The 20759-nt window shown below is 54.5% G+C and overlaps 1 protein-coding gene across 4 annotated transcripts in view; it reads left to right on the top strand.

The window, feature by feature from the left end:
- Nucleotides 1–20516, top strand: part of HM13 (histocompatibility minor 13) — a 36346-nt gene extending 15830 nt beyond the window's left edge. Inside the window, exons 4-13 of one of the 4 annotated variants that reach the window (XR_004313198.1) lie at nt 2701–2789; nt 4347–4432; nt 4509–4634; nt 5131–5188; nt 8186–8269; nt 11211–11247; nt 13168–13270; nt 17294–17379; nt 19085–19286; nt 20075–20516. Coding sequence is in view for 3 of the 4 variants with exons in the window: in XM_032462058.1 (XP_032317949.1) it covers nt 2701–2789; nt 4347–4432; nt 4509–4634; nt 5131–5188; nt 8186–8269; nt 11211–11247; nt 13168–13270; nt 17294–17379; nt 19085–19231; nt 20075–20174 (916 nt within the window). In the remaining variant the exon portion in view is untranslated. The remainder of the gene's footprint in view (nt 1–2700; nt 2790–4346; nt 4433–4508; nt 4635–5130; nt 5189–8185; nt 8270–11210; nt 11248–13167; nt 13271–17293; nt 17380–19084; nt 19287–20074) is intronic. The other 3 variants (XM_032462059.1, XM_032462058.1, XM_032462060.1) reach the window with 3 other exon arrangements.
- Nucleotides 20517–20759: the final 243 nt, after the last annotated feature.

Here is a 20759-nt window from a genome sequence, read left to right on the forward strand (position 1 = left end):
GTCTCCCGGGCCCAGGTCTGGCACAGGTGAAGTGAGGGTGAGGAGACAGGACCCCTGCCCTCAAGGCAGGCTCACAGCAGCCAGGTTGCTTGACTCTTGCCCCAGGTTACTAGCAGCCCCTCTTAGGATAACAAAGACATCGGTTTAGAGACTTCCTGTTTGGAGTTGAAGCTGCAGTTAAGCTTACAGGGTGCCAAGCATTCGTTTAATCCTCTTAATAACCCTATGAGAAAGATACTGTTGTAGTGTTCCAAAAGAGGAAACAGTTGCACAAAACAGCTCAGTGGCAGGGCCAGGATTTGAACCCAGGCAGCCTGGCTTGTGTCCATGCTGCTAACCACTGCTCTTAAGGCAGAGGCCAGGCTGGAGTGAAAGGTTTAGCACCTCAGGCCTTCTCTCTGCCTCTGCTCACACCCTCTAGCTTCAGACTCCCTCAAAGTGATTCAGCAGACTGAGCTGAAAGTAGCTTCCAGCCTACCTATCCCAGCTGCTGCCTCCCATCTGCTCAGACCCATCTGTGGAGACCCTTTCCCAACTCCATCCTAGTGCCTGCCATGTCAATATGTATTCCCAGAGCCCTTGCAACATTCATGCCGCAGCCTGCAGACTGGGAGGGATTGGCTGTTTGACAGGTGGGGAAACTGAGACCCAGAGGTGGTTGCTGAATCCACATTTTGTTCCTCCAAGCCCCAGAGTCTTAGAAAGCTCCCTTTCCCCTGCCTTTGCTGCTATGCCCTGGGTACCCCTTGGCCTATGTCCATTTTCCTACAGTTGGGAGCACCATTCTGGATTTGCCCACCTCATTAGTCTTTGTCAGTCTGAGCTAATGTTGCCGAATGAAATAAGTGAAAGTGTGTAGTGAAGATGGAAGCTCATACTTCCTATGACCCCTGTTGAGGGTCTGGTGCTGGGCTGAGCTTCTCCCCGCCTTCTCTTCTATCTTCACAGCCACCCTTTGAGATAGGTGGTATTACCCCACATACACTGAAGTGGCTCACCCAGGGCCACCCATGGTAGAGCAGGCTTCAGGGCAGGGTCTCCCAAGCTCATGGTCACTCCACAATACTGCCGCCCCGAGAACCAGGCTGAGCCGAGAGCCCCTGGTTTTCTGTCCCTTCTCTGAAGGTGATCCAGAAAAGAACATCTCTGCTCCTGTCTGGCCAGGAAGTAGATCATGCTGAGGAATCAGAGGGGATGCTTCCAGAATCCTGAGCAGCAAACAGGCCCCGTGGAAGGAGTGGATGTGAGGTTGTTCCCACCCTAGGGACTATGATTCCTCTGGCTGATTAAGTCCAGCGAGTTTGTAAAAATCTCAGGCCTGACAAGTCAGGGAATGGGGCGATCTTCAGGTCCTTGGACTTTATAGGTCTGGAAGGGAGTCCAGGAACATGCATTCTTTTCTTTCTCACGTTTAATTCCTTTTATTTGGCCATATAAAGCTGACAGCATGCTGATTACTCAGATGAGAGGTGAAGGTAACAGTAGTTCAGATTATACTGTTCATGCTTTGTCTGTGTTGGCACAGTTTATATAATATTTAAGGAAACAGAATCACCTGGAAAGAATTGCCTCATGTCAACATAACTAAGTGTTCTGGGAAACTGATAATTAAAGGAAATGGTTAAAACAAATCCCCTCAAACAGAATACCATATACTTTATAGTCAGCTCAGGCTTGCTTTGGGTCTGCTGACTGCTACAAAGAGGAGTGTGCTGGATTTGTATGGTGTTTACAAAATGTATTAAGATGGTTTAACAGGCTACCTGCAAAAGGTCAATTGGATGGACATTTTAATGGAAAATCTCTAATGGCCTCAAAATGCAGAAGAATGCTGCAGCTTTGATTTTGCCACATTGCACACATCTGGATGGCGTTTGGAATAGAGACGTCTGAGAAATTGGGACAAGGGATTTACCTTTTTGTTCCGAGAGTCCAAAGCAAAATTCATGCCTCCTCCCCCATTCACCTCTCTACCTCCAGCCCGGGAGAAAGGGCTGCGGATCTCATGTCCCTTTGTGGGCCTGGCCACAGCTGGTGCATCCCCTGCTCTACTCTGGACCAGACCAAGTCAGCTGCCACTGGCTGGGGAGGAGCCAGCCAGGAGGAAGTGGTCTGTCTAGGACCACCTGAGGTTGAGGAGCCCCCCCCCCGGCTGCTGGCCTTCCAGCCTTCTAAGCAGTGTGGGGCCCCATCGTGCTCACTCTGAGGAGTCAGAGCTCACCCCAGGATACTGGTTGGCACCTCATTCCAGCTCTGCCGCCTCCCTGGACACAGTGGATCTCCTTGAAGAGTGAGGACTTGCCCTGTGCTGGCTCGAACCCGAATATGCATTATTGACTTTCATACAAATGGTGCAGAAACCAGACTGTGGAATCCATTGCTCTCCTATCACCTGTGTTTTATGTGAAAGTCTGCCTCTGCTTTGTGTTTCTTAGGTGATAACTAAGAGGCAGTATGGAAGTACTAGGAGTCTAACTAGGTTCGAGTGTCAGCTCAGATACTGACTCCCTGGGCAGGCACTTTGCCCTCTGAGGGCCTCTGTTTTCATGTCTGTACAATGGGCACAGTAACACCTACCTGTGGGGCATCTTTGAGGGTGTTGGGAGATAACAGCTTGTAAACCAATGCAGGGGGCGGGAGGAGGGGTCTGTGATTGCACCCGGGTAACAGTTTGCCATCCTGCTTTGTCTGTCCTTCCAGCCCTTTCATGAATAGGTTTTTTCCAGCCAACTTCCCAAATCGACAGTACCAGCTGCTCTTCACGCAGGGCTCTGGGGAGAACAAGGAAGGTCAGTGCTGCCCGCTTTCCCCTGCCTTGGGTGTCCCTTGGGTGTCTTCACCTCCCTCCCCTTTGTCTCTCCAACACTGGGACTCCCCGGTACAGTGAGCGATGGGAAAGGTGGGCTCTGGGTCACATCCCAGCTCTGCCCCTGGGGGTATATCTTGACCTCTCTGAATGTTAGGTTTTTTTTTTTTTTAATCTGTAAAATGAACATTATAATCTAGTATCTCCCTTATAGGCATGTCGTTAGGACTGTGAGTAAGTGGTGAGGGGAGAGCGTTCAGCATACCACCAGGCTCGGGAGGGACGCTCAGGAAACAGTTGGCTGGCATAGCTATTTTTATCCTGTCTAATTTTAGTGTGACTACTTCCCAACCTAAGATTTGAAAAGGGGTTCCATGGCTTTCAAAAAATGAAAACCACAAGGAATTGCGGAAAGCCTGGGCCATGGGGGTGAGTTCTGGTGTGGGTTCAGATGCCGTAACCATTTTATCAGTGGCTTGGCCAGGTGGGAGGTACTTCTCCTGTGTACAAGTCTGAGCTGTGAATGTCACACTCGTAAACGTACCCAGCAGTCTGCCTTGTCCCTCGAGAGCAGCAATTTCGTATGAGTCCTTTGTGCATCTCTAGGCATCTGTGCCCAGTCAGTGGTTGTTGAGTTTTTTCATCTGTCTCGTGCTCTGCGCACTCGGGCACTCGGGTCCAGGTTAGCACACCACCGCTCCACAGGCCCTCCTGAGAGAGGGAAAGGCAACTGTATCCTGGGCCCGTTTAGCTGCAGGGGAAGCGAGAAAATGTGACCGTGAGCTCACTGGCCTTGTGTCCAGTTAAAAATCATCAGAGTGCTTTTACCACAGAGGAGAGGATAAAAATTGGGGCCAACAAGCAGTCTGCTACACTCAGGAATCTGAGAGAGGAGGCTGTGCTCTGTGGCCCTGGGCAGGCTCCACCCCCTCTCTGGGCTTCCTCATTAGGAGAGTTGGAGGTGATGGAGAAGGGGTCTACCAGCAGGATGTCTGCCGCAGGGCTCCCCGCCAGCGCAGCCTCCCTCCTCCCTCCTGCTGCTTCTCCAGGCCTCCTCCTTACCTTCTTCCTCCTCCTCCTGGTGACAGAGCGCTGCCATCAACCTTCTCGATTCCTTTGGTGGCAGAGTAGGAAGATTCCCGAATGAACTGGGACCTTGCTAAAGACCTGGGCTCTGTGCAGCTGGCATTGATAGAGCCCCCAGTGTGTGCAGGCGCCATGCTGAGCACTTTGTCAGGGCATCTCAGCTGCTCACCACAGCAGTCCTGTCAGGGGTGATGTGATCGCCTTTTTACAGATGAGGAAGCTGCAGCTCAGAGAGGGAACTGCCTCCCACTGACCCTGCGCCAGGCCTGGATTCTCCCTGGGCCTCCATTCCCTCCACTAGGAAACTGGAGGGGCTGGGGGTGGCTCCAGTGAGCACCCCCGGCCTGTGGGCCTCTGACGATGCCCACAGCCATGCCCTCCTCCGTCCAGGGGCTGACAGGTGGGAGGGGCAGCCCCGCCCCGGGGAGTGGACTTACCCGGCCTCTCTGCCCAGAGATCATCAATTATGAGTTTGACACCAAGGACCTGGTGTGCCTGGGCCTGAGCAGCATCGTTGGCGTCTGGTACCTGCTGAGGAAGGTAAGAAGCCAGGGCTGGGGCAGCGTGGGGGAGGCGCTGGGGGGCAGGAGCGGGGCTCACTCCCGCCTCTCCTCAGCACTGGATTGCCAACAACCTCTTTGGCCTGGCCTTCTCCCTCAACGGAGTGGAGCTCCTGCATCTGAACAACGTCAGCACTGGCTGCATCCTGCTGGGCGGGCTCTTCATCTACGATGTCTTCTGGGTGAGTGGGCCCAGTGGGCGCAGTGCTGGGGACAGAGGCTGCCACGGAGCGCACGCCAGCCCTGGGCTGCGGGACCTGCGTGCTCACCCTGAGCCGTCACTGAGGGATTGAGGGCGGCCTGACTCCGGCACCCTTTCCCTGGCCTCCAGCAGCCTCTTCTCCCCTGAGCAGGCAGTGCTGGAGGACTTCATCTCTTGGGAAGGGCAGAGCCCTGAACTAACATAGGATGCCTGGCTGGAGCCATTAGAGACCCTTTCCCAACTCTATTGAATTGCCCCTTTTGCTGCCCAGAACCAGGAACCCCATGAAGTGTCCATATGGGTGTCCAGTGTCGGTGGTCACCAGATCTCAGCTTCCCCTCTGCTCCGGAGCCCTTCCTGCTCCTGGCCCTGCCCCCCACCCCATCTCTGGCAGTGGCACAGTGAGAAGCCCAGGGACAGCCATTCCTTCCCACCCAGTCCTCACCTCCCTCTAGACTCCTCTCTCCTCCTTCTAGGTATTTGGCACCAATGTGATGGTGACAGTGGCCAAGTCCTTTGAGGCACCAATAAAATGTAAGTGGCCTCCCCACCATGGGGAGCCCGTCTGCCCCCACCCCCATGGCCCTCCCTGTCGTGGTCCCTGCTTTGGTCAACACCCTCCCTTAGCTCTTCCCCACATGTCACCTCCTCCTCTGAGCTCTCCTGTGTCTCCAGCCTGCTTTCCTTCTCCTGTTCAATTAGTCAGCTGTGACACACAGCCACCCTCTGCCCAGGTCCTGGCCTCCAGCCACCTGGTCACAGTGCAGGCGCCGTGGGACGAGCTGAAATGAGAGTGAGCACAGAGGGGTAGGCATGTCTTAACAGAGCAGAAGACCCCCACACCGAGACCTGGAGCCCCTTTCTGGATCCCCGTAGTGCAGAGCTAGCTGTCCGCCTGCCCCGCACCGCTCACACTGCCCTGTTTTTGTTCTTCATTGTATCCGTTGTTTATATATATTAGAAAATCCAGCTACAAGCATCTGTAAATGATGCGGAAGTGTTATTTCACACTGCAGCAGGGCCAGTTGTAGAGCGTCTGGAGTTGGGTTGATGACCCTCAGTGGAGTCGCCAAGAGCCAAGGTCCCCTCAGCCCTCCTCCCCACCGTTCTCAGCATGTCCAGGGGCAGAAGTAGGGAACTTCATGTCTCTCTTTCATCAGAGAAGGATGTTTTTCCCCAGATCCTCCCGGCAGCCTCTCTCACATTTCACTGGCCAGAATTGGGTCACGGGCCCAAGTCTGACCCATTCCCCAGCATGGGATGGGGAGGGCACGATGAACTTGTAGCTTAAGCCTTAGACTAGTCCAGAATCACCTCCTGGGATCGTGAGACCCAAAGAGGAGAACAGAATCAGAATCATGACGGAAGGAGAAAGGCATTGTGGTGAGCGAGCCCCACCAGGAGCGGGGGCTCAGGGCGGCAGGTGGGCAGACGGGGTGAAGTCAGTCAGCCTGAGAGTCAAGAGTCAGCTGTCCTCGCACAGTCTCCCTCCCTGCTCCTGCACGCAGCTCTCCTCCGAAAGAGGCTTGTGGCCACTCAGTGCTCCTAGATGCTACAGCCCCAGCTCAGTGACCCCAGAGGAAAACAAGTTTCTCCCAGCTTTGACTTGGATACACCCCTGGGGCCTGGCCTGACCCAAGAGCTGGGCACTCCCGCTGGGAATGGTGCATAGGCCTGGGTCACCGCCCTCTCCAGTGCCTGGGGCAGAGTATGTGAAGTGGCAGCCCCCCAAAACCGAGGGTGTAAGAGAACAGATGCTGGGCGAGCCAGAACAGCAGCTGTGTCCCACGTGCTGTCCGGGATAAACCCAGCCAACGTGTCAGGAAAGCTTTCCTGGGTCACAGGAGATGAATACGTGTTTACCAACCAGGCTAGGGCAGTGTGGGCATTTGGAAGAATACAGCTTCAGCCAAGGGCTGCAAGCAGGAAAACGTGTGGAGGGAACGGAGAGTTGGGGAAGGGATGTGGCTGAATTGAGGCGAGTGGCAACAAAGAGGCCAGGTTTGGGGAAGTCAAGGATGGCGTGCCAAGAAGCCCAGACACTGCCTGGTAGGCAGTGGTGAGCCACTGGAAGGCTCTAAACAGGGAAATGACAGTCATATTTGGTTTCTGGTGCTTGGAATTTGGTTTTCTGGCTTGAGGAGAAAGCTTATTGCCCTGTACTGCTCAGAGGCAGTAGCAGAGTGTTAAGTGCACATATGCTAAGTCAAGAGGCCTGGGTTTAAGTCCCAGATCTGACACTTGCTGGTTGTGTGGCCTGAGGGAGGAGACTTCATCCCTGTGAGCCTTGGTTTCCACATCTGCCACTCAGAATTGAATGGTACGAGGATTCGGGGAATGAGTGAGGAAAGCTATAAATCATTGTGATGCATTCAAGGCAGGAAGAAGTGGCTAGGGAAGAGCCTCTGTGTTTATTAGGGAAGCACAAGCTTGCCCAGAACACCCAGCTTCCTCTGCTTTCATACCACGGGCCAGAGCAGGGTCACGTGACCACCCCTCACTGCAGGGGAAGTCCGGAATTCAGCGACCAGGTCCAGGTTGTCCTGATTGTCTTGGCCTTATGCCACACTTGATTCAGCACCTGGGAAGGCTGCCCTTTACAAAATCAGGACTGGGTTAGTAAAGAAGGCACAAAGCAGTGGTTAACAATGTGTGCAGATCACCCAGCCCTCACCACAACCCTGTGCGGTCAGTTCAGTTATACCCAGTTGTTACACCTGTTTCACAGGTGAGAAAACTAAGGCACAGGGCAGTTAAGTAGCCTGTGCAAGGTCACACAGCATAGCCAGGATTCAGACCCACAAAATCTGACCCTGAAGCCCCCACATGACTTCTCTCAGGCTCCAAGGCCCTGTGGATGAAATCTGGTTACAGCCACCTCTTGCCCTAACTGGACGCAGAGGGAGGCATGTCTCTCAGTCTGTATTTATCCAGACAAGCCGGTCAGCAGCAGGATTTCTTAGTAAGGGGCTTTAAACAAGGAATTTGTAGGTCTGTGGCCTTTTCTCCCTCAGCAGATGCAGAAAGAGCCAATAGCCTGAGCTCCCCCTGCCTCAGGACAAGGGCCCTTCTGGCCATGCCCCTGCTGCAGTGAGATGGAAAGCCTACTAGATTTGACACAACATTGTAAAATGATTATAAATCAATAAAAAATGTTAAAAAGAAAAAAAAAGAAAGCCTACTAGATGTCAGCTCTTTCATCTCTTATATACTGTGCTTCAGGGTCAATCCCATTTAACCAAAGGGCTCTGTAGCTCTAAAAGGGCATTGAAATTGAATGGTATGTGAGTTACAGCTCAATAAAGGCATCAAACCTTGGGCCTCAACTATCCTAGGTCCTTCCCTGCTCCAGCCAGCTGTGATTCCAGATGGAGGTGTAACCCTTCAGCCCATCAGCATCCTGTCACCTCCCCCCTCCCATCCCCCACCCAGAAATGCAAAGTGTGTAAGTTCTGTACAACAGAGGGGGAGGGCTGAGTCAGAGTGCCCTGGGCTCCCGCCAACTGCTCGCATCCCTGCCTCCCCCTGCAGTGGTGTTTCCCCAGGATCTGCTGGAGAAGGGCCTGGAAGCAGACAACTTCGCCATGCTGGGACTCGGGGATATCGTCATCCCAGGTAACGGGGCCAGAGTGGGGGCCGCAGTGCAAGGGGTGGCAGGGGAGTCCCTGGAAGAAGACTGGAACACAGCCTTGCCTCCGGGAAAGGGAAAGAGAAAAGGTTTGGCTGGGGGCGTCCCAGCCCCCACCCCTGGTCAGCCTGGGGTTTGGTGAAGGGGTCCACCTCAGCACACATTGTAGAGTGCCAGCCCTGTGCCCCACCCTGAGCAGGCACTGGAGGGACGGCGGTGAGCAAGACTGCCCTCACGGAGCTTCTGGCTGGGTGATCAGATGTCATTCACGGACTGCAGAAGTAAATGTATATGACAGACTGAAATACACTCGAAAAAGCACATTCCGTGACAGTCTTGAAGGAAGCTGACCCTCTCACACACCTACACGTGCACACACCCCTTCCACATGTTTGCAGGGAACACAGATGTGCTAGGACTGCCACAGTCCCTTTGGTCCTCCCCACCCCAGTGCCGGCAGGGCTCCAGGGAGAACGTGCGCTGTGTTTGTGGACACGGGCGCTGTGGCTGTGGGCTGCTGTGTCTGCAGCCTTGGCAGAGGGACAGGTGGCATGCATCTACTCGTCTGCATGAGCTGGCCTTTGAGCCCATTATCTGCATTTGGGTGATAGCGTACCCGTGAATATGGGCACAGGTGCCCCTGTGTGCAGTCCTGAGCATTGGCATATGTCCATGGGGGCCTTGCCACACCTTCGGGGCACCAGCAGCCCAAACTACCAGTGAGGAGACTATGAGCAAAGCTGAGCCTCCTCTCAGGGCGGCTGAAGTGGCTCAGGCTTGAATGCTGTGTCCGCAAGATCTGGGCCTGGTGACAGGGGCAGTGAACATCCGAAGGGCATGACTTACTCCCCTGGCTGCAGAGGCTCACAGTCGGGCAACCCTGGTACTTACTTTAAGGAAGAAAGTTGGTTACAAATTAAAAGCCAGCTTATTTTCCAGTGTAGGAAGTAACAGTTCTTCTAGCAACGTGGGGTCTACAGGCACTTCTGTTGTGGTACTCTCCTTTTGTGTAAAGGATGGTGGAGAAGCAGAGCCTCTCTCCTTTACTGGTGAGGAAACTGGGCTCAGAAGTGAGGGGGCTCGCATGAATTCACACACTAGGAAGCACCAGGGCCAGGACGCAGCCCAGGTCTGTCTGACTGCAGTAAAGTTCAGACTGTCAGAACTGCTCTGCGACAATAGTAACAATAACGTGATCATCACAGAGCTCTCATTTCTCAAGCACCTGTTGTTTGCCCCGTGCTCAGTGTTTTTTATACATTGTCTTTGCTCCTCCTGGCAGCTGCCAAGGTAGAGGGCATTTCCTTTTTACTGATGGGAAAACTGAAGTTCAAAGAGACTTGCCTCAGGCCTTGGGGCCGTGGGGGTGTGGTCTGGAGCCCTAGTGTTCCCACCGTTCACGGGGAGACCTGCTTCCCCAGGAGGCAGCCCCATCACACTGAAGAAACAGAGTCCCAGAAGCACTCGGCTCTCCCTGCGGGGCGGGATCTGTCACAGGTCCCCGCAGACTCCCCAGTGTTGGCCGTAGTTCTGGGCTTGAGGCCTGCTCGGGACGTCCCTGTATGTGTGCACATTCCTGCCTGTGTCTGAGTCTCTCGGCAGTCACAATCGGGGAGTTACTGCACCCTCTCAAGGAAGAATGGGTTGTGTCATTTTGAGGCCCAGGTGGATTATGACAAGTGAAAGCTCTTGGGAGCTCTGACCCTGAATTAGGTGAGGAGCAGTTGTAGAATTCAGCCACCAGGGGGCACTGAGTTCCCAGCCCTGTTTCCAGAAATGCCGCTTTCATCTGCTCTCCACCCACCAGCTCCCTCACAGTCTTCAGTGAGGGCTAACTCATTTTTGTGATTGAAATTAATCATGTTACCAGTCAGTGCTTCTGATCGGCACGGAATGTTTTGGTTCCTGGGAGCCTGTTTTCAACGACATTCAGCCCTTGCTCTGAGCCAAAGTCAGGGAGACAGACGCACAGATGGATGTGATGTTTGTGGAGCATACAGAGGCTGGACTGGCTGGCTATGTCATGAGGACTCAGGCTTCTAGGGTGTCCAGGCTGGGTTTCAGAGTGCAAAGAAGAGCACAGCGGGTGGACAGAGTTAACCATCCCCTCCCGAGCTGCTACAAGGCCTCCTAATGATGGGCTTGCCCCTCCTCTTTCTCCCTCCAACCAAGCAGCCACCACGGGGGTCTTTTTCAGAATCTGTTTAGGTTATTCACCCACTTAGACCTCTTCCAGTGTGTCCCTTTACTCCCAGGATGAAGACCCAACTCCTCTCGTACCCATGGCGCCCTATATGACTGGTCCATTCCCAGCATCTCCTCCTCTGGGCTGCAAGCTACTGGCTTCTTGACCCCTGCCATACCTCCTGAGCCCTCTTTCCTCAGGACCTTTGCACGTGCTGTTCCATATCCCTGGCAAGTGTCACTTTGTCACAGAAGCCCTCCTTCCTCCCTACCTCCCCCCAACCTGAGTCTCATCCCCTGATAGACCTTCCCGTGACACAGGAAGTACCCTTTCACAGTTACAGTCTTAATGTTGATTTTTGTTAATATTCGATCAGCATGCCTACCCCTCACCCCTGGGGCTGGGCTCTGAGAGCAGTGGGTTTGCTTCCCCCTGTATTGCCTGGAGTGCCTAGTACTTAGGCACTCGATAAATGTTTGAGTGGATGGATCCAGTGGGACATGCCGTGGTGCTGGGAGGTGCCAGGTCAGTGTGGTCCCAGGGACCTTCTCATTTTTCCAGGTGGCCTGATGGTAGAGAAACAGGATTTCTGCTGGCAGTTGGTATCATTAGCCACACCCTTGGTCCCGATGATTGCTCCGTGACTGAGAACTGGGGACTCAGGACTGAGGCTGGGGATGCAGTTGCGTGTTGGTTCACGACCCTACTTCCACCACCGTCTAACCCTGGCTTTCTCCCCGCAGGAATCTTCATCGCCTTGCTGCTGCGTTTTGACATCAGGTGAGCTACGTAGGAGCCCTAACCCTCAGCTTCCAGGAGCGAGGGGCCTTCCCTGAGCAAGGAGGTTCTCTGGGGTTCTTGAGTTTGCAGGAGCCCAAAGGAGGTAACCTGGGGGACCAGACCCTCCATCCCCACAGTGGCCAGGACAGTTCAGATTTTATTTGTGTTTTTCATTTTGAGGTTCTAAGTGTTCAAAGAGCCTGTGGCTTTAAAAATACATACATTTATATATGAGTCACAGGCCAAGAGATTTAAACCCAGAAGGTCCTGGTGGTACCATGGTGCTTTTTCTCACTGTGTGACCTTGGCAAGTGAAGTGACCTTTCTGAGCTTGATTTCTCATCCTGGAATTAGTGGTAAACAGAAGCTGCTACCTCAGGCTGACCGAGGGAGTGCTGAGCACAGGCTGACCTCAGCAGCTCTCAGGGAAATCCAGCTGCAGGCGCAGGCGTCATCATTATCGTTTTTTATCAGCTTGGGTCAGGTCACCATGTCCCAGCTGCTCCAGCTGTTCCCCACCCTCTGCTTACTCAGACTTTTTTCAGTTCATTGTAGAAAGTGAGCACAAGGGAGAGGGAGGGGGGCCAACTTGAGCCACCACTTAAAACAGAAAAGGTAGTATCATGTTAACAGAGCTGAGCAACTGGGCTTGCCGCCAGCAGGTGGCGCCCAGGCCTCCCAGTGGAGGGCTTGCTCTGTGTGCTTAATTTCAGGGTGGTTTCTGAACATTTCATAATCTCCTTGTGCCCAGTAGTTGCAAAAACAGGAATGATGTCGACAGTGGTAGTGAGAAACTCGGTGCCTGAAATCCAGTTTGCACGTGAAACTTTTCCCTACTCACATAGATCTGGGTTATTAGGGTACCAGCCCTCCAGACCTTGTGAGCACATGGGCTTACTGACAACCTTCGGAAGGGACTTGGCCTATTTGTATGCAAAAGCACATCTGTGCCAGCTGCTCTGCTCTTGGCTATTCAGAGGTGACACAGAGTGAATCCCTCGAGAGTGTCCAGGCCGTTTGCTGGAGACATAGATTCAGCTGCCAGCACCCTCAGAAGAAGAATCTCATTGCTGGCCTGGACTCGCAGGATAAGCATGCCCTTCAGAGCTGGTCCCAGAATCTGTGCACCATTCCCGAAGGGAGTCTGTTGTTCTCCCAGCTCTCCAGCAGGACAACTGTCAGTGTAGTTGCAGCTCCAGGCTCAGAAGCAGCCAGAGCCAGGAGGGAAGGGGGTCAGGAGTACAAACGTTGCGGGCACGCGCAGAGGTCCTGAGCTGGCGTTGAAAAGCAAAGTCAGGTGATGACAGTGCCAGATTGCCTGTGGGTCAGCTCTTCTGAAGCTGAACTTGGATGAATCTTCATGCCCAGAAAGCCACTGGCATTTTATCCACGTTGTCAGCATCCATTTAGTATTTACAGGGAGCTACTGAACTTTTAGATCTACTGCACTTAGAAGAAATAATTTAGCTTTACAGTTTCTATATCAGTGATCCTCAAAGCATGACCCACCTATATCAGATTCAAAATGCAGATCCCCAGACCTGTTACATCAGCCTCCCTGGGGACTGGACCTAGAACTCTGTATTTTTTTTTAACATGCTTTCCAGGTGATATTTATGCTGGCCTAAGCCTCACAGCCAGTGATCTAGGTTATAGCATTTGATATTCAGCAGCTACCAGGGGGATGGCTCGTGGTTTTCCCATTTTGCAGTTGAGTAAACAGAGGCTGGGAGAAGGCAAGTCACACTTAGCTGGGGCAGTACCAGAGTGCACGCCCACCTCCAAGCCTCCAGCCCAGAGCTCCCAGCCTCCCCGGACAGCCCCCAGGGCTTCCCTGGCTCCTCTCCTCAGCAGGGATTTTGCCGTACCTGTGCCTCTGTCTAACCCTCCTCCTCTTCCTCCCCAACGCCGTCCCTGAAGCTTGAAGAAGAACACCCACACCTACTTCTACACCAGCTTTGCAGCCTACATCTTCGGCCTGGGCCTGACCATCTTTATCATGCACATCTTCAAGCACGCCCAGGTGAGCAGGACTGTACTCAGCATGTCGGGAAGCTTGCACTGCAGGTGACGGGGACTGACTTGTCACACATATGAGCAATAGAGTGGTGGCAAAGCAGGCAGGTCTGCGATGCTCTTGGCCTTTCCCCCCCAGTTGTTGCGAGATGACTGCCACCGCCTCAGGCAGCACGTGCACATTACTGACGAGAAGGAGGAAGAGGGATCCCAGCCATGCCTGCCGCCTTCACCAGGAAGGCAGACCCTTGCTCAGGATCCTCTCAGCAGATTCTTGCCCACATCTCATGGGTGGCCTCAGCTGTGATGTGGCTAGAAAGAGTCTGTGACTTCTCCGCTTCGGTGGTGGGAGTGGACAGAAGAACGGGATCGGGGTGGGTGGGGGATATCTCAGCCTGTTGTCCAGCCACCAGATGAGTGATGGGGTGTCGGGGACCCCCTCACTCCCTCCCTGGGTGGGCCAGGCTCTGCCTCCTTCTGCCAAGATGGGAACTGAGATGCCACGGAGTGAGCCAGGGAGGGGAGAGAGAGTGGGTACGATTGCTCTCTGCTGGAAATAAGAGCATGTCCCGTGCGCCAGGCTCTGCTTGGTACTTCATGAGAGTCCTGTGAACAGATGAGGGAGCTGGAGGTCAGGGGCTACAGGGCAAGTATGCTGAGGAGCCAGGATTCAAGCCTGTGCCACGTGGAGACCAAGCCCAGGCTCTGAACCCCCAGCCACGAAAAGGCGGTATGGGTGGAGGCTCAGGGAGCCCTGCTGTAAATCCAGACTCCATTATCAATTCCTGAAAACAGAGAATGAGCATAAATAATAGTAGCCACCCTGGAGTTGTCTGAGGATGAAATTAGTTAATACAAGTAAAGTGCTCTGAGCCAGGCCAGGCCCAGTTAGCACTGCTGATCCTTCTCCACCCTCCCCTCCTCCCCTTCTCTTTCCCCCTCCCCAGACCGCTGGCCACAGAGGAGCCACCTTTGAATTAATCATAAGAGCTGTTGACCAGTTACTCTGTGCCAGACACTGTGCTAAACCCTTTTGCTCATTAACACATTTAGTCCTTTGATATTTTCACATCTACAGTCTGTATCTTTGAAGTTTATACTAGTATCTTATAGAAGGTCCAGGGTCCCCTGGCCCATAGTTAGAGAAGCCAAGAACCAGTAGGGAAGTACCTCTCATTCACCTCTGCTCTAAGTGGCATCAGGAGCTGTGCAAGCTGAGAGGGGCATGCACTGGGCAAGGAGGGCACAGAGAGTGATTGGGGGGCCTCTTGGAGGTCTCCAGCTGTCAGCCCCATCCGGGTCCAAGCCCAGAGCTGTTCCCCTTGTGGCCACCAGGTGGCAGGCTTGCCTTCTCCCTGAGCTAGACTCAGAGAAGGTAGCTTTCACACAGGCTCTGGGTAGAGGTGGGAGAGGTGGCCCTCTCTGTGGGGAAGCTGTAACCCAGAGAGAAAAGGCGCCTTCCCCAGGTTACACAGCAGGTCAAGTTGGGCCCTGGCTGGAGCCCTGGACTTCCGGCCCCAGGCCTGTGCTACTCGCCAGTAGCAGCCCAGCCGTTCTCCCCAGTCATCCACATGCTCATCTCCCTGAAAATCTTTCTTGAGAAGGGAATTGGGACACCAGGGGAGCCTGTTCTTTGAGGTCGCTCTTCCTCTCCAAGACATAGGCAGCTCCAGCACCAGCAATTCCCTAGGTAGGGGTCAGGTCTACCTGTGTGGTCTTCAACCCATTTGGCCTCTATCAAAAACCCACTGCGAACCAGGGAACTAGCAGCCTCCTAGAAGGGCCCTTAATGGTGATCAGGTGTCCTCATCGTACAGCAGGAGTGGGAAGCCCAGAGAGGAAAGTGGCTTATCTGTGGTCACACAGCAAAGCCAAGGCAGGATGGAGAGCCAGGAGTCCTGACCCCTAGCTCACTGCCCCGAACTGTCCATCCCAGCCTCTCCTTAGCACTTTCTTTGGAGAGATCCATGGTGCCTTGAGAGGAAATCAGAGAACAGGCTCGTATCCCTCTGATACTGGCAAACTCACTTCCCAGAGGAGCCCCTCAGTTGGCGCCAGCTCTTAAGTGAGGATTTAAGCCCTTGGTGGGGCCAAACATCCGCCTACCCTCCTCCCAGGAAGCCCTCTATTTTGGCCAGTCTGGTCTTGGTGAAGAAAATACACTAGACTTAGAGACAGAGGAACCTGGGTCCACATCCTGACCCACTGTGTGATTTAGGGCAGATCCTTTTTCCTTTTTTGATCCTCAGTTTCTTCCTCTGTAAAAATGGGTATAAGGAGATCTACTTTTCAGAAATGAAGTTTTAATAAGTTTGTTTACTTCATTTTTACTTCATTAATTTTTGCTTTTGCCTGCATTATTTTTTTTACCTACTTTTGGGGTGTTTATTCTTTTTCTGGCTTCCTGATTTGAAAGTTTATATTGTTTGTTTCAGGTCTTTCTAATAAGTGCACCTTCAGTTATAAATCTTCCTCTGAGTGCTGCTTCGGCTGCCTCTCACAAGTCTTGTATAGACCTTTGTCATTGTGATTTCTGTCGCTCTTGACCCAAAGCCTATTTTATAGTGAAGAACTGATGCAGCGGGAGAAGCTTGGCTGCCCGGGTTCAAACCCAACTCAGCCATTTACACACCCTGTGTGACCTCAGGCAAGTCATTTCCACCTGTCTGAGTCTCAGTAGCATCATTGGTAAAACTCAGATCCAAATGCTTAGCGTGTCACTGGGTACAAGGAGAATATATATGAAGTGGTGTGGTTCACAGCCCACCATGGCTCGGCTCAGGCTCAGGGCACTGGGGAGCCCTGTTCTCAGCCAGGTGCTGGCTTTGCCTTAGGAATGAGAGCCTCTCACCCTCGCCCTAGTCCTCTCTGGCACAGGGCTTAATTTTGTGAGCACCTGTGAGGAGGCCTGTAAATACCAGGCCCTCTTCTGAGCACCGGGAATCCAGCAGTGAACCAGACAGCTGTGGAGCTTGCTCTCACGGAGCTGACAGCCTAGCAGAAGAGAAACTCCAGGCTGTAATGGCACATAGATGTTCCCTTCCAAACTGCCGAAGAATGCTGGGAAGGACTGCAGGGGGCCCCGAGAGCGTGCAGCAGGGGGCCTGGTCCATGCAAGTGAAGGCGTCCGCACAGAAGTAACAGCAGAGCCGAGGTCTGGAGGAGGAGGAAACTAGGCACAGGGAGGAGGAACATCCCAAAAACAGCATGTGCAGAGGTCCTGTGGCTGGAGGTGACAAGACCAAAATTGGACCAGTGTGGCCAGAATAGGGCAGGGCAGGTGAGGTTGTCATAGGAAGCAGGGATCACAATACCAGGAGCATTGGGGGCCATAGAAGGTTGAACAGCAGAGTGACGTCCAGCTTTCAGATGCTGCAAGAAAAAGGATGGCTGTAGAGTCTGGAAGGCCCAAGTTCAGTCCCCAGTTTGCCACCTAGGCCTCCGAGGCCTGAGCTCAGTGCACACAGTACATGAACAGAGCCTCTTACTGTAGTTGTCCCGTTCTCCAAACCCAGCTTCACCAGGAGTCTCCTCATAGGCTCTGGGCCCAGACCAGCTGGGCATGAATCCTGGTGGAGCCAGTGACCAGCTGGGTGACCTCAGTCCAGGCCACAGCAAGTGCCCTGTACCTAGCAGCTATGCTGTCATCATCATTGTCATTATAACAGGGTCTCCTGGAGCATTTGTTAAACATGCAAACTTCCAGCCGCAGACCTAGGGAGCAGGGTCTCTGGGGATAGGACCAACCCAGGAGGCTGCATGTTTAAATCTGATGTTGGGGACGATTAGGATGCTGTCAGCCGGACACCGGAGCACCCTTAAAGCCCTGCACACTTGAGTCGCTTTGGGTTTCTTGCATCCCCTCCCAGGGAGGAACAGCCCTAGTTTGGAGTCGGGAGCCCCGGGTTTGGGCCCAGCCACTGACTTGCATCTTGAACTCAGGCACACCTGGGAGCGGGGTGGGGTGGTGGGCAGGGACCTGAGTGGGTGTCCTGCCCAGCACTGCCTTACCAGCCTTGTCCTCTCATAGCCTGCCCTCCTGTACTTGGTTCCTGCCTGCATCGGCTTTCCTATCCTGGTGGCACTGGCCAAGGGAGAAGTGACGGAGATGTTCAGGTAAGAGGGGACGGGGGCAGACCTTTGCACGGCACAGGTGCACCTGCGACAATGAGTGGAGCCTGCCGGGGCTGCCTGTACATGTCTTCCCACCGCCAGCCCCGCCCCCCGCCCTTTCCACCAGCACGTGGGTGCCAGGCCTGCGGCACCAGCAGAACCTTTCTGTGGGCTGGGAGCCAGGGCAGCGCAAGGCCTTGGGGCTCTTGAGGCAGCCGTCACACCCAGATGCCAGCTGAGTCTTGAGATGGGACTGGCTGGTGTAGATCCCCCCTCCCCTCAGCTGCCCCACTGTGAGGAGCCCTGGGTCCCCATCCTGACTCAGCTGCCATGGGACTTCAAGCATGTCCTTTCCCTCCCCTGGCCTCAGCGTTCACACGTGGGTAATAGAGGGGACCCTCGTGTGATGGAAATGCCCCAGATAAGAAGTCAAGAGTCAGTCCCTGTACCACCACTTCTGTGGCTGGAACCCCCAGCAAGCTGGTTTCTCTCCATGTCATTCCCACACATACCCTTCCCCATGGCCATGTGCACACCTGCCACACCCGTGCACAGCCGCACCCAGACCCCAAGGCGTGCGTGATTCGGACAGGTGTCTGCTCCCCGGCAGCACCAGCCCCACCTGCCAGGGACCCAGAAATAGCTGCCAGCTGCAACTGATGCTGCCCACTTGGGGGCCTTCTGCCCGCTCCACCTGCCTGGCCTCCACGTTGTCCCTCGAGCTCCTGCCAGAGCCTTTTGTGCACCTGGCTGCCTTCAGGGGAACCTGTGACTCACCCCTCCCCCGTACCTGCCTCTGCCCTCCCTGCCCTGCCTAGAAGCCCCAGGCTCCCGGCTTGCCCGCCCATATCTCCTGGCCTGGCAGCGCCCTGTGGTCTCTGAGGCAAGGCTGGGGGTGAACTTGGGGGCAGATCTTGGAGAGCTTTGGGGGCAGGGGTGGGACCCAATCTGATCCCAGAGCTCAGTACCGACCCTCCCCCTCTGCTCGCATCCAGTCTCAGCCCCCAGCCAGGACAAAGAGTGCCTCCTTCACCCGTTTGGTGCTTGGTTTCTCTAAATGTTCACCCACACAGGCACTCTGCCCCACCTTTCTGCCCCCCACCCACCAGGAGGTCCTTAGGTTGAGGCAAAAAAGTGAATGCTCTGACCTCTTTCTGTCCCTCTTTCTCCCTAATTCTCCACCTTATTCGTGATTTTATTTTTGGCTTTATTGGCGCTCCCCTTTTTTTAATCATCTACTTCTTTAAAAATAGGTAACACATTCACATGGTTCAAAATTCCACAGGGACAACCCCCTCATGCTCCAGCCACCCAGGGACAGTGTCTCTGTCACTCGACACTCAAGAGGTATCTCTACACCTAAAAGCACATGCGTACACACATCTTGCACAGTTGGTGGCATTCTCGGAGCACTCTGCATCTTGATTTTTCACATGACGGTGCATCTCAGAGCTGCCTCCACAGCAGCACGTGCACACGAAGGGCAGGCTTGTATCTCTGCGCAGCTGCAGAGCGCCCCCAAGGCTAGGTGCATCTTTTCTTTTTTATTCTGCAAGTAACACTGACTTCTTTCCACAGAGTTTGCAAGTGCAGAAATAGATAAAAGTAAGACCCAGTCCTGCTCCCTGCTCCTGGGAAGACAAGTCTCTGTCCTCCCTTAGTCTTTTCTTCTCCATCTCTCTTTTCTGTCTCTCTGTCTCTCACACAGCTACGAGTCCTCGGCGGAAATCCTGCCTCATACCCCGAGGCTCACCCACTTCCCCACAGTCTCGGGCTCCCCAGCCAGCCTGGCGGACTCCATGCAGCAGAAGCTAGCTGGCCCTCGCCGCCGGCGCCCGCAGAATCCCAGCGCCATGTAATGCCCAGCGGGTGCCCACCTGCCCACTTCCCCCACTGCCCCGGGGCCCAAGGTAGGGCAGACACCCCAGCTCCAGCGTACGGGGCAGGGAGCATTGCGGGGGCAGGCGGCACGAGGCGCTCCTCCACCAGCACCAGGCAGGCCCCCAGCCGTGGGGTGGGGGCGCAGGGCTCCAGAACCTCGGTGTCCTCACCAGCCCTCAGGGGCTCACAGGAGAGAGTGGGCGTCAGCAGCCCTGGTCGTGCGGTGGTAGGTGCTGTTCCCACTCTCTGTACACCTGGACGAGTCACTGTCGTCTTTCGGAGCCTCTCTTTGTTCATCTGTAGGTGGGCACATACCTGTCTCACAGAGTTGATCTGGTGAGGAGATGTGGGTATTGTCCTTAGCATGAACTCACTTGCTCAATAAGCCCATAGTAAGAGCCAAGTCAGAGTGTCTGCCTTTGAGAGTGGCACCTCGCCACTTGCCACTAGAGCAACACCCCTCAGGGCGTGTGCCCTGGGTGGCAGCCCATCTCCCATAGCCTCGTCCGGCTGCCTCTTTTTCCCCCACTCTCCAGGGGAAGGTTCCAGAAGCTTAAAGTTGGTCCGCCCAAACCCAATCTCTCCTCCATTTGCCACTGTCCTTGCCACCCCTTGGCACTACCAGGCACTGAGAGGGCAGAGGGAGCAGCTTGTCTGAGGAGGGCGCACAACGGGGCCGGCCCAAGTGCTGGAAGGCGCTGGGCTGAGGATGTGTGTGCGCAGGGGTTTTCCTGTGATGGTGGGGAGGGGGACACAAAGATTCTGCTCTTCCTTCCTCTAAGTGTGGTTGTGTTGTTTTGTTTTGTTTTCTGATCAGTTATGAGGAGTCAAACCCTAAGGATCCAGCAGCAGTGACAGAATCCAAAGAGGGAACAGAGGCCTCAGCATCAAAGGGGCTGGAGAAGAAGGAGAAATGACACGGCTGCTGCCTGACCCTCTGAGGGTGGACCGCGCAGGCAGGGATGGGGGCGCCCAGCACAGGCCGCAGGCAGAGGGTCCTGCCACGGAGGCTGGCAGCTCCAGGAGAGGGGCAGGGGCAGCAGGGTCCCCCCCAGCGGGGGCCTCTGGGGCCTGGTTCCCTCTCCCCTTACTCTGGCCTCTCTGCTCCTCCCCATCCCTTCTAGCAAAGGAAGCCCCCCATTGTCCCCACCCACCCAGGTGCCAGTGGGAAAAGTGGGTCTGATTTTTAGACTTTTGTATTGTGGACTGACTTTGCCTCACATTAAAAACTCATCCCATTGCCTGGGCAGGCTGCTGCACTTCTGGAAGTTTCTCACCCAGTATCTTGCAGTAGGTTTACTAGCTCTCACCCTCCCACCTAAAGGCTTTCCTGTAAGCCCTTCCCTGGGAACTGGGGACTGTCACAGCCCGAGCTGAGACCCTGACCTGTGGGCCCCTCTGTCCCGGATGTCCACCCGGTCCCTTGCCAGTATGCCAGCTCAGCACCCCAAGGATGCCCTCTGGCCAGCAGAGGGGGCCCATGGCCCTCTCCCCAGCCATCC

The sequence above is a fragment of the Camelus ferus genome, chromosome 19 (assembly GCF_009834535.1).
Source record: "Camelus ferus isolate YT-003-E chromosome 19, BCGSAC_Cfer_1.0, whole genome shotgun sequence".
Taxonomy (NCBI): domain Eukaryota; kingdom Metazoa; phylum Chordata; class Mammalia; order Artiodactyla; family Camelidae; genus Camelus; species Camelus ferus.